This window comes from Symphalangus syndactylus, chromosome 13 (genome assembly GCF_028878055.3).
Source record: "Symphalangus syndactylus isolate Jambi chromosome 13, NHGRI_mSymSyn1-v2.1_pri, whole genome shotgun sequence".
NCBI lineage: Eukaryota > Metazoa > Chordata > Mammalia > Primates > Hylobatidae > Symphalangus > Symphalangus syndactylus.
Window position 1 is genome coordinate 97,561,206 of NC_072435.2, and position 14,226 is coordinate 97,575,431.

Consider the following 14,226-nt stretch of genomic DNA (forward strand, 5'->3'; position numbering starts at 1 on the left):
TCAGGAAAAAGCTCAATCACCTCTCTATTGCTGTTGCACACACTTCCTTTATCATTAGCCAGTTGTGATGTTCATTTTTTTTACTTTTATTTTTAATTGACAAATAATTGCACTTGTTTATGTGTATAATGTGCTGTTTTGAAACATGTACATATTGAGGAATAATCAAATTAGGCTATTTAGCATATCTGTCACCTCAAATATTTATTATTTGTGGTAAGAACTTTTAAAATCCTCTCCCATAGCTATTTTGAAATATACATCTTGAAGATGGGATAGGAGTTTGTCTAAAATGAAAAGTACAAATACTTAGAAATATACACAAATCTTTATATAACCTATCATATGTACACTTGTCTCAAACTTTTAAGTATATGCTTGTCCAGATATACTCCTCCCCCTCCAAAATGCTGATTTTATATTTCCCAGTAAATTCTGAGAGTTTAAGTCCAGGCATGCATATGTACAAACGTGACAGCTAAATTTATTATAAATTTAATATGAAAAGTCTTCAAAGTTAAGGACACTATATATAACAGAGTATCTTGTATCTCACAGATCTTGCCAAATTAAGTTAAATCGTTAAATTTAATCCTCATTTTTTTAATCAGAAAATTTTATGTCAAAAATTTAATTTTTATTTACTTCAAAAAAACTGTCCAGAAAAGATAGCTATAGAAAGAGTTATAATCACTTATTTTGGCTATGGAGGAGAAAATACCCACATCCCCTTTCACAGCCTCCTAGGTTAAACAAGGTTAGGAAAGCAAAGGCTTTCTTTTGAGTTTACAGGTTACTTAGAAGACTCTCATGAGAGGTAGCAAAGGCAAGGTGGTCATTTGCAGGCCCATTTATATACTTATCTTGGTAACTGTTGTGTTTTATCTTATAAATTAGTAAAATTTAGCTTATTAAGACTCAGGTAAAAATGAATACTTAAATGCATTCTAAATAATACATGAATCAATATAAATAGCACCATCTTTGAATTCTCTTCAAAACCATACCTCTGAAAGCAATATTGTTCCATGAGGCAATTTTAAAGATATTCTGAAAAGTGCATTATAATAGGTTTGGAAGTCAAAGAAGGTAGAAGATAAGTTTAATGACCAAAAAGAGAAAAACAAAAAGAAAAAAGCCCACTTGCTAGGGGCATCCGATGTGAACAGACTCAAGTTTGGAATAAAGAAAGCAAGAAATTAAAACTAACACCACTTTTGAAATATATATCTAAAACTAGGCCTTGAATGAAATATATTTAAAAACAAAACGTACTTAATAACAAAATTAATTTTAATAGTAGGGGAGAAAGCTGATTACTTGAATGACACAGCTGGGAATTTAACTTGATAATTAAATGCCATTCAATTATTTAGGATAACGGGGTAAGTTAGGAGTTTGAAACATTCCACAAAAAAATATAAGCGCCAGGAAAAAAGAGAAGAAGAACAGAGTTAATGTCATAGTTCTTTAAAAAGACCTCTTGGCTTCTACTAACTATGGTTTGATGGTATAAGGTCTTTCTACAAACTCAAATAAATAAATGTGATTTACTTATTATACTTTAGCATAATCCACAGGACATCATTGGAAAGGTTACACAAATAAGTTACAAAGCTAAGAAAAGAGAAGGAAGGAGAATGAGGTTGAAAAAAAATTTCCTAAAATATAGCAAAGAAAGTGTATATTGGGTGGAGGTGAGGGGAAGCAATGCGTGGGAAGGGAGGAATGGGGAACAAGCAAGTTGGTAGAATTAGATAAGCCCTCTATTTGAACATCAGCTTCATGGAATTGATTATAGTGTAAGAATAATAGAAACCTAAACCTGTAAGCTCCAAATTTGAACCTAGTTTCTGGGGCCTGCTTACAGCAGAACAGCACAGATACACATACAATTTGGTATTTTTAGTCATTTCTGTATATGCATATGGGTAAAGAAAACTACATACAATTGCTAATATCTTAATTGATTCTGAGACTTACTATCGCTACCTTAATACAAATCTCATAAAGCTTGATAAAAAAGAAAAATTTGGCCTGTGTTCCAAAGAATGCATTCCAAAGGGATTTGCTGTTGTTTCCAGTGATGTTGCTTAGAAAATTCGTTGTTTTGCTATATTCTTCCTTAGAAGTCAAATAACAGAGTCTGGTTTGTTAAACACCAAAAAGAAGTGTCCAATTTCTGATCGCCAACAGACAAAGCTACTGGTGGTCTAAGAAGGACAAGAAAGACCTCAAAACTGAAGTCTACTGAACTGTGGGATTTTTTTTGGCAAGTGAAAATGACAGTGTGTCCAACATAAGTAATGAAGAAGAGAAAAGGCAGCCATAAGTCTGATGTTCCAAAAAATCACGTCTGTATTTGCGTCACTGGAGAAAGTGTGTAAAGAAGCCACACTAATGAAATTACGATGGCAGCACTAATAGTTAAATACTAGTTTCTTATATCACAAAAAACTGTTTGGAGGTTTATAGGCCTGCCAATATTTACATTTATTTCTTATTGTGTTAAAGAAAGTCAAACTACAAAATCCTTTTATAAACCATGTTGAAATTTTCCTAAAGTTTTAGATTAGAAGGGGAAAAAAAAACTTTGTTCTCAATTTAAGAGAGATAAATGACTTTCCTTGTTTAAAAATAACTAAAAATGCTCCTTATATTTTAGAGTTTTACCTCTTAGTTTAAGAGTGTGAATTGTAACAATTCAGTTATGAAAGATGAAAAACATGAAGTTTTCTTCCCTATCTAAGGCAACAATAAAAAATAGATCTATTGAATACCTTGGTGGAAAAAACTTTTTCTTTGCAGACAGCGGGAACTAGTAGAATTTGAAAAAATGCTACGGGTTGTTAAAAGGCAGCTAGTCCCCCAATCAGGCTCCTTTTACTTAAAATTTAACTAAATAAAATGGACTCAATGATATCTTTGCCTTCTGAATTTCAACAGTCCTATTTAAAAAACATTTCACTGAGGCTGGACGCAGTGGCTCATGCCTGTAATCCCAGCACTTTGGGAGGCTGAGGTGGGCAGATCACCTGAGGTCGGGAGTTCGAGACCAGCCTGACCAACATGGAGAAACCGTCTCTACTAAAAATACAAAATTAGCCAGGCGTGGTGGCACATGCCTGTAATCCTAGCTACTCGGGAGGCTGAGGCAGGAGAATCGCTTGAACCCAGGAGGCGGAGGTTGCGGTGAGCCAAGATTGCGCCATTGCACTCCAGCCTGGGCAACAAGAGTGAAACTCCATCTCAAAAAAAAAAAAAATTACTGTATTTTATGAAATAAATAAATCAGTAGGATGTACATTTAGGATGAAATTTTCAGATTAAATATTATATATAATGGATTATTGTTCACTGAACAAATAATAACACAAAAGAAAACAAATGCTCAATGACCATTTCTCTTCAAAGCTTTCAGTGAAGAAATATCAATTAATTTAAATAAATTTTTTAATCACTGTAAAATGAATATGGCTATCTAAAAAAAAATGGAAACTTTATTTCTAATGACTTATACAGATCTAGAAAATACTTGGTAAACAACTAGTTCCTGGAAACAAATTATTCAAAAATGAACATTTTCACGGCAATTAAATGTCACTAAGGATGGCTATAATAAAAAATGTGATGTTAGTATTAAAATATTCTCAGCTATATGATTATGACAACAGTGGTATCAGTGAAGAATAAATAGATGAGAATTGAGGGAGGCATATATAGTATTACCAAGTAGGTACTGACATGACAACCATATAACTATTTAGTATCTGCCTACTACATGGCCAGTACTTCCTTCAATCTTCTAGCTTTATCACACATCAGAAAAAGCAAGAAATTTAAAACCTGAACTTCGCAGTATCATTGTTTACTGCCCTCTAACAAACATTTATAACAAGAAAATTTAAAAATATGCAAAAGGGCAAATACATAATAGAAAGGCAGATTTAATGTCGCTTCAACATTAAATCTGTACACAGTATGACTGGTTCTAAGCTCCCTAACTAACTTTCAAGGCAACATGGAGGGTTCAAAAGGCAGCTAAAATGATGGAAAAATCATAATCTGTAAAACTGGCATAATCATTCTTCACACATGATTTCTTTAGAGGCCAGTTCACTGACTTTAGCAGAGAGTAATTTTTGAAATTTCTTGCCAAAAGTATGACAAAAGTTATCTTTCTCTAGGTCCTCTGTATACTGGGGCCATGGCAAAGCGTAGGTAATATGGCAGGGGCTTCCAGTTGGTGGCTGTCACAGTTTTCTGCTTAAGGGAAAACTCTATCCAAACCTTCTTGCATTTGATATAAGCTAGAAAGTAGAAGGAGGAGGACAAATGTCAGAGGTCACTTGAATTTCATTTATCCCAACTCAAAGTTACTACTCATATAGTCTACTATTTTGCTAAGCTTTGCTTCTTTCTTTTAGTTGTAGTCAGACTTGCCTAATTTATTTAGTTCATGGGAAGAATAAAATATTTTTACTTAAAATTTTCAAAGTTGGCTAAATTATACAATTAATTAAACAGACAAATGTTCATTTGTACCTTTTCTTTATATTCATAAGTGTGGCAAATCAAAGTCATTGGTCATGAAGCTTTTATTTTTCAATGAACAGAATGAGGCTAAAACAACACAAAAGTTATCCCCCCATCCCAGAAACCTTCATGTACTCAATAAATATTGATCTTGATATTGATTAGTAAACCTTAGGTATTATAAAAGAAATGAAATACATATTAATATTGTTATACCTATAGTTAAAAAACAATGAAAAAAGAAATCACATAGTTATTAAGCTAAATCTGTAACAGTGTTTTTCACAGCTATGATTACATATGAACCAGTAGGTCCTCCTTTTTGACTATACTTTGACTATACTGTTGATCACTGATGAGGAACCTACCTGGAGTTCTCTAAACCATGGAAAGCCACATTGCGGTCATATCCAAAAAATGTTTTAAAGACTTTAATTACTCTTACAATAACTGTATATTGTTTGTCATCTAAAGAACATGCTACTTCATGCTTGACTGGTTTCACAAGGTCCAAGGTGCATAACTTCTTGATGAACATCTTTAATAATCATTTAGAAGCTCCTCATCCTTAGGTAATGGAAGTCACATTTCCTCAGGCCAACATCCACCGCTGGCAACGGATGCATCAGAACCACCAGAACCAAAGAGATTATTCAATTCACATTTTAAGCCAGCCAAAGAAAATAGAGCTTTAAAAAAATCTAAGTGTCTAAGAGACTGTTTTGGCAAATATGGTTTCAAAAAATACAAGTCATTAGCTTCTTAATGTGGAAGTCGGACTTGCCCAATGCACAATTTATTACTGGCAAAGGATTCACCATGATCTGCCAGTAAAAAGGGGAGAATTGTTGGAAAAGTGATCTATGTACACAATTCCAGTTAAGTTATAAAAGCAATATGTAATTTAGTAGAGGCTTGTGCTGCACTATTATGACAACAAACATTAAATCAAAATCAATTATCTGCCACATTTGGAACACAACAGTATTATTCACTGAAAAATCTTGTATAAAACTTGCTTAAAAAGGAAAAAAAAGTCAGAAAATGCCAGCAGGTGTTCCAGGAACATTCATTAGTAATGAGATCCAAATTTGGGGATCAATTAATAGATCATAAATCTAAAAGGAACTTCAGATCTCATTTTATGTATGAGGGAACTGAAGTCTTGAGAGGTGACATGACTTGATGTGATGGCAAAGCTAAGAAACTATACCATGTTGTATTCCAGAAGTACTGGGAAAAGATCTGGTATATTCCTAGGCAATGAAATTTTCTCCCAGAGAAAGAACAACTTTTCTTTCATTGTTTTAACCTAATCGTTGTTTTATCTCTCAGAGGGTAGTAATCCAGGAGTGACAGAAAAAGGCATGGAGACCAAAAAACAAGGTATTACTTATTACTCTGTCAACTGGTACTTGTGATTAGTGAAGGACTGTGTTGGTTTTTGTTCAAATGAGTTTATAGTGATTAAATAGTTTTCATTATCTAGACTGTAAAATAGATTTACAGGTATGTGGCAAGTGAAGCAAGGCACATATAAAAGCAAGGCATTCCAGGAGATAGTTAGTACCCAGGAAGGGGGAGTTTTCATGGCAGTTTAGAGAGGAAGCCAAAGGGGTCTGTAGTTCATCCTGATATCCAGGAAGTCTTAAAATCAGGAAAAATCTGTTTTTGTAACCCACAAGACTTTCATTCATATCTGAAGTGAATGATCACATCAGAAGTCTGCAAATTAAAGCTTTCTATGCTACAGAAGAAGCTGAAAGGGCTTGAAAAACACAATTCTCTCATATTACAGAAGACAAAAATGGTTCTAAACAATAATTCAAATAGTAGGAGAAATGGTTAAAAGATTGTTGAGGAGCTATGTATCAAGATGATACTGAGTGAAAGTATATTACACTTTGGAAAAAGAAACTCAGTATAATTGGAATAGAGGTATTAAGACTCTTCTTATGGGTCAGTAACTCATATTTTTAAATGACAAGAATATAAAGGCAACTGAAAAGAGACAAATCCTATTATTTCCCTTTCGCAAGGTGAAAGACCTTCAGGCACTGTTAATTCCCTTTTGAATATATAGAGATGGTTATTCTTAGGCTCTCAGGATTATATATTGTTGGTATAAAGGATTAGATATTGTTGGTATAAATATAGTTATTTTTTTCAGAAAGGTTTTTTTTTTTTTGAGACTATGCCATCTTCCTTTGTGTTAACATAAACAATTCCCTAAAAGCTGACATGTAGGCTTCTAAAACTGTTTCTATAAGCTGTAGTCATATGTACGAAGGATGGTAAACTACTCAAGGTCATACTAATAGACAAATTAGAACTCATTTAAAGAATTATGTTGTTATCGGTCTTTCTCTGCATTAAGAACTAAAACCGAATTTTGAGTGGTGGGTAAGCAAATGTTAGTCACCCTTAAAGTTGAGCAAAATTGGGTATTTTAATATAAATCTAAAATCTTGTCAGGAAAGTGAAACACTTTTCAGTATGATAAGGTAGTCTGTAATGAAGTTACCCTCTAGAATTAGCTGGGGTTAGGCTCCTCCTTATAGCCAGTGGTCAAATTTGCTTTTCTATCTATATCCCTCTGAACCCTGTTTGTTCTCAGTTATACTCAAAGAATTGAACCACATTTTCAGAGTGAACAACTGATTAGAAGACAAACACAGAAAATAGGAACACATATCACCATCCTGAGGTATAGAGATACAAAGCTCTCTGTATTCTTTCTATGTCAATGACAGAAAACGAATGGTTCAATGGTACAAATTATAATAGGTCTCTAATGATTGTTCTTCACTCCACTTCTCTGAGGCATTTTCTAAAGCAAAGTGGTATTGTTATCTGCTCTCCCAGTTAAAAGTTATAGTTTGGTAATGGAATGGATATAGGAAACACAACTAGCTATGCAGATACTGCTGAAGAACAATATTTTAGGTGATAACTTATGACATTAGAATGACTGTACTCTTGGAAAAGTGCTAAGTGGTTTGGAAGAACCAAAAGATTATGTTCACATAATACCCACAGGTATGTTCAAGAAGCTTTACACTGAAATCAAAAGATTAAAACATCCTCAATTAAAATTTTAAGACTAGACCTATGAATAACAAACAATATAATAGGGAAAAAACAGTGGAATAACTGCCAGGAAATTATTAGGAGGAAAATGTAAACAGCAAACAAACCCAATAGCCTAAAAAAAAGTGTGTGTGTGTGTGAGTATGTAAATAGAGCAAATCTGAAATTTCAAAATAAGTAAATCTTGGGGACTGCTAACACTTAATGGGAAGAAACTTGTGTATGAGAACTGGCATTTCAAAGAAATGTCTTACAATGTTTCCCAGCAGAAAGAGGACAATAACCGTAAATCAAAATATATACACATATATGGAAATTCTTGAACATGAGATAAAGAAACCCCTAAGTGAGGCTAAAAGAAGGCAGAAATTTTATCAGATGGAGCATACTTTTTGGCTACCTAGCCGGATGGAAGATTTAGGTAAGGCTTTCTTAAAACACTGTAAACAAGCAGAAAGATACAGACACGATGGGGGATATTATCCATCTACAGGTACTAGCAGCTTAATTTTGCCTATATTAGAATATCTGATAAATTCCTAAGTTGCCCCACTGAAAATTTAATTCCTCAATAAAGGGAGCAATGAGGCAAACATGCAACTATCTGTGCCTAAGTTTGAACACAAAGGCCAAAATAAATGATAATGAAGAAGGGACAGGAATTCTGGTAGTGATCATGCCAAGGAAAGAAAATTCCTGGGCATTGTCAAATGTGTAGCCTACATCTGTTTTTGGAAATTTTGCCAGTCACTCATGATACGCTTAGAAAACAGAAGAAGAAGGAGTGAATTTATAGATGGTTCAATAATCATAATCCAAAAAATAATGATTGGCAGATTCATGTCAACCTTGAGGAAGACCTCTGCTGGGTCTATTCTTGTTTTAGTCCTGAAAAACATTTTAAATTGATAACTTGAAGAAATGAGAGCATATTTATACATATCCAGGTAGCACAAAGTGAGGAAGGAGAGATCATATGCAGGATTACATATAGAGTCCATTAACAAATATTGATTGAGCACCCTTATGGGTAAGGTGTTAAAATGAATACACGGATTAATCAAGACACTATTCTTCCTCTCATGGTTCCATTTTCAACTGGAGATATAAAAATATGTACAGATAATCATAAAACAGAGTATTAAGTGACAAACTCCAGAAAGAATACCGGTAAAGTCATTGGATAGGTCAACAAAAGGAGCTATTACTTCTAGCTTTATGTGTGTTGGTGGGTTTAGAATCTGGAATGATTTAGTGGACACAATCATAGGAGCATGTTAGATAATAGAATTTGGACATGCAATAATAAAGAGAAAGAATCTAGATTCAGAGAAGGAAAAGCATGGAGCTTATATAGGGAATGGTTTGTGGTTTTGTCTGATTAAAGAATGGAATTCAGGGCTGGGCATGGTGGCTCACGCCTGTAATCCCAGCACTTTGGGAGGCTGAGGCAGGTGGATCACCTGAGGTCAGGAGTTCAACACCAGCCTGGCCAACAGGGCGAAACCCCGTCTCTACTAAAAGTACACAGATTAGCTGGGCGTGGTGGCAGGCACCACCTTAATCCCAGCTACTCAGGAGGCTGAGGCAGGAGAATCGCTTGAATCCAGGAGGCAGAGGTTGCAGTGAGCCGTGATCGTGCCCCTGTGCTCCAGCCTGGGTGACAAGAGAGAGACTCCGTCTCAAAAAAAAAAAAAAAATGCAATTCAGGACAGGGAGCAATATGAAATAAAAGTTGGGTAATAAGGTTCTGGGATGCAGGTTGGCACAATAAACTAAAAACAATAGAATTAAATTTAACTTGGATGAACTTCTAGTTTTAGGATGGCAGTTTGATGTAGCTCCCCCCTTTCTTCTTGAAAATCACCCCTGAACAATTCGAAACAGAGTATGACCTCCAACTTTAATGACTAAGAGGCATATATGAACCAATTACACAAAAATTAAGAGCAGATAGAAGAATGACTGATAACTTAGCAGAGCAAAAGAAGGTCAAGTCCATGTGCCTGAAGGAGGAGATGCCAGGAAGAAGCAGCACTTCCAGAGCACTGAAAATGCTTAGGAAATAGATATACCCTCACCAAAGACAGAAAGGAGACAAAGGGCTAACAACAGAAAAATCTGTCTTAAATCAGAAACAGTTGAGGCAGACGAAATTGAACCTCTAATCATACTCAGTGACATCAAGCAAAAAGGATGGGCTGGAGTTAAGTGCTAAGTACTGCTAGAAAAAAGTTACGGCTTTTTAAAAATAAAACAATTATTTTCTTAAATGCTTTTAAATTTAAAAAATGTAAATGATATTAAGATATAGTTTAAAATATTTTTAAGCAGTTCTTAATCAGGAGTTTTTTTCCAAAATACATATGCTGTATGTACCAAGTACCAACTTTAGAGATTCTAATTTTGTAGGGTAGGGCCCAGGAACTTATATTTTGGAAGTTTCTCAAACCACTGAGTTAGTGTGAAAAAGGAGTCTATCACCTAAACCTATCAAAAGGTGAAATAGTACAGACAAATTATAAGCATTTTCATTCATAGGACTATGTACAAGGTATTGTTGCAGGAATGAGGAATACTGCAGTACACAAAAAAAATCCCCTGTCCTTGTGGAGTTTATAATTTTGTAGGGAAGAGAGAGAGTAAATACATAAAATATGTAGAATGCTGGAAGTTGATAAGAAGAAAAATACAGCAGAGAAGGGGTAAAGGGAATTGGGTAGGAGGACACTGCAATTTAAAATAGGGTGGCCAAGGAAGGCTGTACTTAGAAGGTACTATTTTTTAATACAGACTTGAAGGAAGTGAGGGAGCAAACCATGAAGATTATCTGGGGAAAAGTGTTTCAGGCAGAGAGAATAGCTGAAGCAAAGGCCCTGAGACAGGAGGCTACCAATGTATTTATTCAAGGGACATAAAGGAGGCCAGTAGAGCTGGAGAAGAGTCAGTGAGGATATGAGATCATAAAGGTAACAGGGGAGCTAAACTGTATAGGATTTCTTGGGCCTGTGAAGGATCTTGGCTCTTATTCCTAGTGCGGTGATAAGACATATGAATAAAAAGTAAATATTTAAAGGGTCATTTATTTTGTTTTTTTTTTTTTTTGAGACAGAGTTTCATTCTTGTTGCCCAGGCTGGAGTACAATGCGTGATCTCGGCTCATCGCAACCTCCACCTCCTGGGTTCAAGCTATTCTCCTGCCTCAGCCTCCCAAGTAGCTGGGAATACAGGCATGCGCCACCATGACCAGCTAATTTTGTATTTTTAGGAGAGACAAGGTTTCTCCATGTTGGTCAGGTTAGTCTCAAACTCCCGACCTCAGGTGATCCACGCACCTCAGCCTCCCAAAGTGCTGGGATTACAGGAGTGAGCCACCATGCCCGGCCTGGGTCATTTATTTTATATGTATATTTATGACTGAAAAGCAATCGAACTTGTTCACATAATTAATAACAAAAATAAAAATTGCAAGTGGTATCTGGAAACCTTAGCTGGCTAAATAAATCTAGATAATACCTAATACAGTAGCTTAGCTTAAAGTAAGTGTTTGATAAATATTTGTGAAATAAACAGATGGTGGATTTATAATGAAAAAGAAAAAGATTTTTTGAAGTTCTTGTAAAATTGAAGACAATAGATCAAGAATTTAACAATTATCCTAAGATGCAGCCTTCATAAAGATTTCAGGTCATTTTTTTACAGAGTATCACCTAGTAGATTTTCCTGTTTCTTATTTTATATAGGTTTGGCAAGAAGGGGCTAACATAAAAAATCTTTCTGAGTCATTTAGAAGCGTCTCCCTTTTGTTTAAAAGAGTGAAACAGTTTTGTTGTTGTTGTTTTTTAACAAGTCTATCTTTTAAGCTTAGGCTTTCCTGGGTTCTAGCTTTAAAAATGTGTTCATCATGATTCATACTTAAACTGGCTTTGTTTTATTCTTATTAAAAAAAACTTCATCTATTTTCATCCCGAAGTCTGGTTTATTTTTTTCTAAATTGACCGCCAATATCCTGAGCTCTAGGCTTCAGAAAAAAGGAACTGTGGAAGTAAAAAATCCACTTCTGATAGCTAGGAAAAGTGTAGCTTCCAAATGAGCCAATCTACTCTTTCTGGTTGTCAGAATTTGCTTTTAAATTACTAGGTGATAAACTATCCCATGGACAGCAAAACAAAACTGTCCTTTAGTATTAGTATTGTGCTTCTTTTGCTTGATAATAGAATTTTACAAAAGCATTATTACTATTGTTATTATTTTTTGAGACAGGGTCTTGCTCTGTCACCTACACTGAAGTACAGTGGCACAATCAGTGAGGTGAGCCACTGCACCCTTGAACTCCTGGGCTCAAGCAATCCTCCCACCTCAGCCTCTTGAGTAGCTGGTACTACCAGGTGCACGCCATCATACGTAGTTAGTTTTTTTTTTTTTTTTTTTTTTTTTAATATAGAAGTAGGTGGTCTTGCTTTGTTGCCCAGGCTGGTCTCAAACTCCTGTCTTCAAGTCATCCTCCTACCTCAGCCTCCCAAAGTGCTAGGATTAGAGGTGTGTGTCACTGCACCAGGCTTTAACTGTTTGATTAATAGAAAAATGACGGACAACCACCTCCTTCAACTACTGAAATACTTTCTAAAGGAATAAAAAAATGTTAGCTTCTGCTATCACAGACAACTGCAGATATTTTTGGTACCATACCATGTTATGATTTCTCAGGAAAAATATGAATTCTGAAGTCACATAATATTAAAAGCATTACACATGGCCAAGAGATCATTGATAAACATAAAAATTTTTTTTAAAAATATTATTTGTGCTAATAAAATGGGGATTAAGCTAGAGTCAACTGATTTACCAAATGAATAGTCTACTTTCATTACTTTCTGTATCTAAGATTTGCATTGATAACTTTGTGTAATTCAAAAAAATGTACATAAATCTATACTAAACTATGTTAAAGTGTGGGATCAATTCTAAAGATTTGACTTCTTTTTTTTTTTTTTAATCAGAGAATTAAAATAGAAAGGAAGTAAGAGAATAGAAAACTTGGTTACTTGGTTTAGCAGTTTTCTCAGATTGAAAAAAATAACAGTAAAACCTCCAGGGTTAAGAATTTCAAATGAGGCTGCTACACAAAGAAGACAGACCAAATTAGCTTACCACTTGAACCATTTTGAGATATCTGGCATATCTTGGATCCTTGGCTACAGTTAAGATATTTTCTGCTGATACTTCACTTTCCTGTAGTCCAGAGTCTTGTGTACTGTTCTGCTGTAGAGAGTATTTTGTGTAAATCTTTAGACAATTTACAAAAGGGGTCCATCACGTTACTTACAAGGAATGTTTCTTTCCATAATTCTAAGGCAGTAAATTGCAGAAAAAAAATCATCTCCCCAAATTTAAATACCAGTAATTTAATTATGAGATATGTTTCCAAATATCTACAAATATTTAAATATCACTTCAGAGGAGGTTACATTTCAACACTATATTGGTTCCTTAAAATGCAAGTATATTCATGCATTAAAATAAAAATTCTGCTTTACTTGTCCTCAGAGTGCTGATACAAAGCATGAATTATATACAGGTGGTGATACTATTTTAACAAAACTTTTAAGAAGCTAATAAAACTATCAACTGTTTACAAATTAATAAATTTATTGAGATAATGATGAATTGATTTCCTTGGTATCTAGAATCTACCTAATTGAGCCCTTTATTTATTAAATCATTTTATTCTAAGTGGACATGGCTCTTCTAACTCTCAGAAAGCAATTTTTGGAGAAGTTGTAGAAGAGAAGCCAGTTTGTCAGACAAAATTATCTGGTTTTATACATTTCAGCTACTGATGGAACTATTAATGGTAACATTATCTACAGAGTGGTTAAAAGTCATAATGTCATACTAAATATGACTTACAATAAAGAATACTGGGGAATGGTCTTTTTAGATAAAAATGTTGTTGTTATATAGGCAGTCTTCACTTTGCATGGTACCATGTTACTGAAACTTGTGCATATGAGAACCATATCCTTGCTTAAATGCAAAACTAGATAGAACTGCCTGTATACAGTACTTGATTTTTCTATCAAACCAAACATTTAGGAAAAGCTTACTTTGGTGAATCTCTCTCATTATCTGTATATAAGCATTAAAAGAATTTCCTTAGAAGAAATCAATTTTGTGTCTATTGTTCATTCTGAAATGTAGATAAATCAATATCTTTATATCTTCATAGTCTTTAGACTATGAATGTGAATTACATATTGAAGTTTTTCCTCAGATAATTCAAAGATAAATTAAATCTGTCAAAAAACTCCAAAGCAAATAAAACATCCAAAAATCCTTTAGGCTTCTTCTGTTATGTGATATTGCTAAGTTTTACAAAAGTGAGTGTATATATATATATATATATATACACACATATTCATCTATAATACAAAAATTCCAAAACACTGTTAATTAGATAAAAAATTAAAACAATAACCAAGTATGTTTTTTAACAATTTATGGAAACTAAACTTATATAATAGCAAAATGGTGCAAATGAGAACTACATCCTGGCCAGATATCAACTCTCAGTTGTTCACTTTTGCCTAATGACCAAGA

General features: G+C 34.2%; 2 protein-coding genes across 11 annotated transcripts in view; one reads left to right on the forward strand and one right to left on the reverse strand.

The window, feature by feature from the left end:
- Positions 1-14,226, forward strand: part of PARPBP (PARP1 binding protein) — a 282,808-nt gene that overhangs the window by 105,858 nt on the left and 162,724 nt on the right. The window lies entirely within an intron of this gene.
- Positions 1-14,226, reverse strand: part of WASHC3 (WASH complex subunit 3) — a 52,726-nt gene that overhangs the window by 17,259 nt on the left and 21,241 nt on the right. Inside the window, exon 5 of one of the 2 annotated variants that reach the window (XM_055240336.2) lies at positions 12,778-12,885. In XM_055240336.2, coding sequence (XP_055096311.1) covers positions 12,778-12,885 — 108 coding nt within the window. Of the gene's footprint in view, positions 1-12,777; positions 12,889-14,226 lie in introns of both variants that reach the window. The other variant, XM_055240335.2, reaches the window with a different exon arrangement.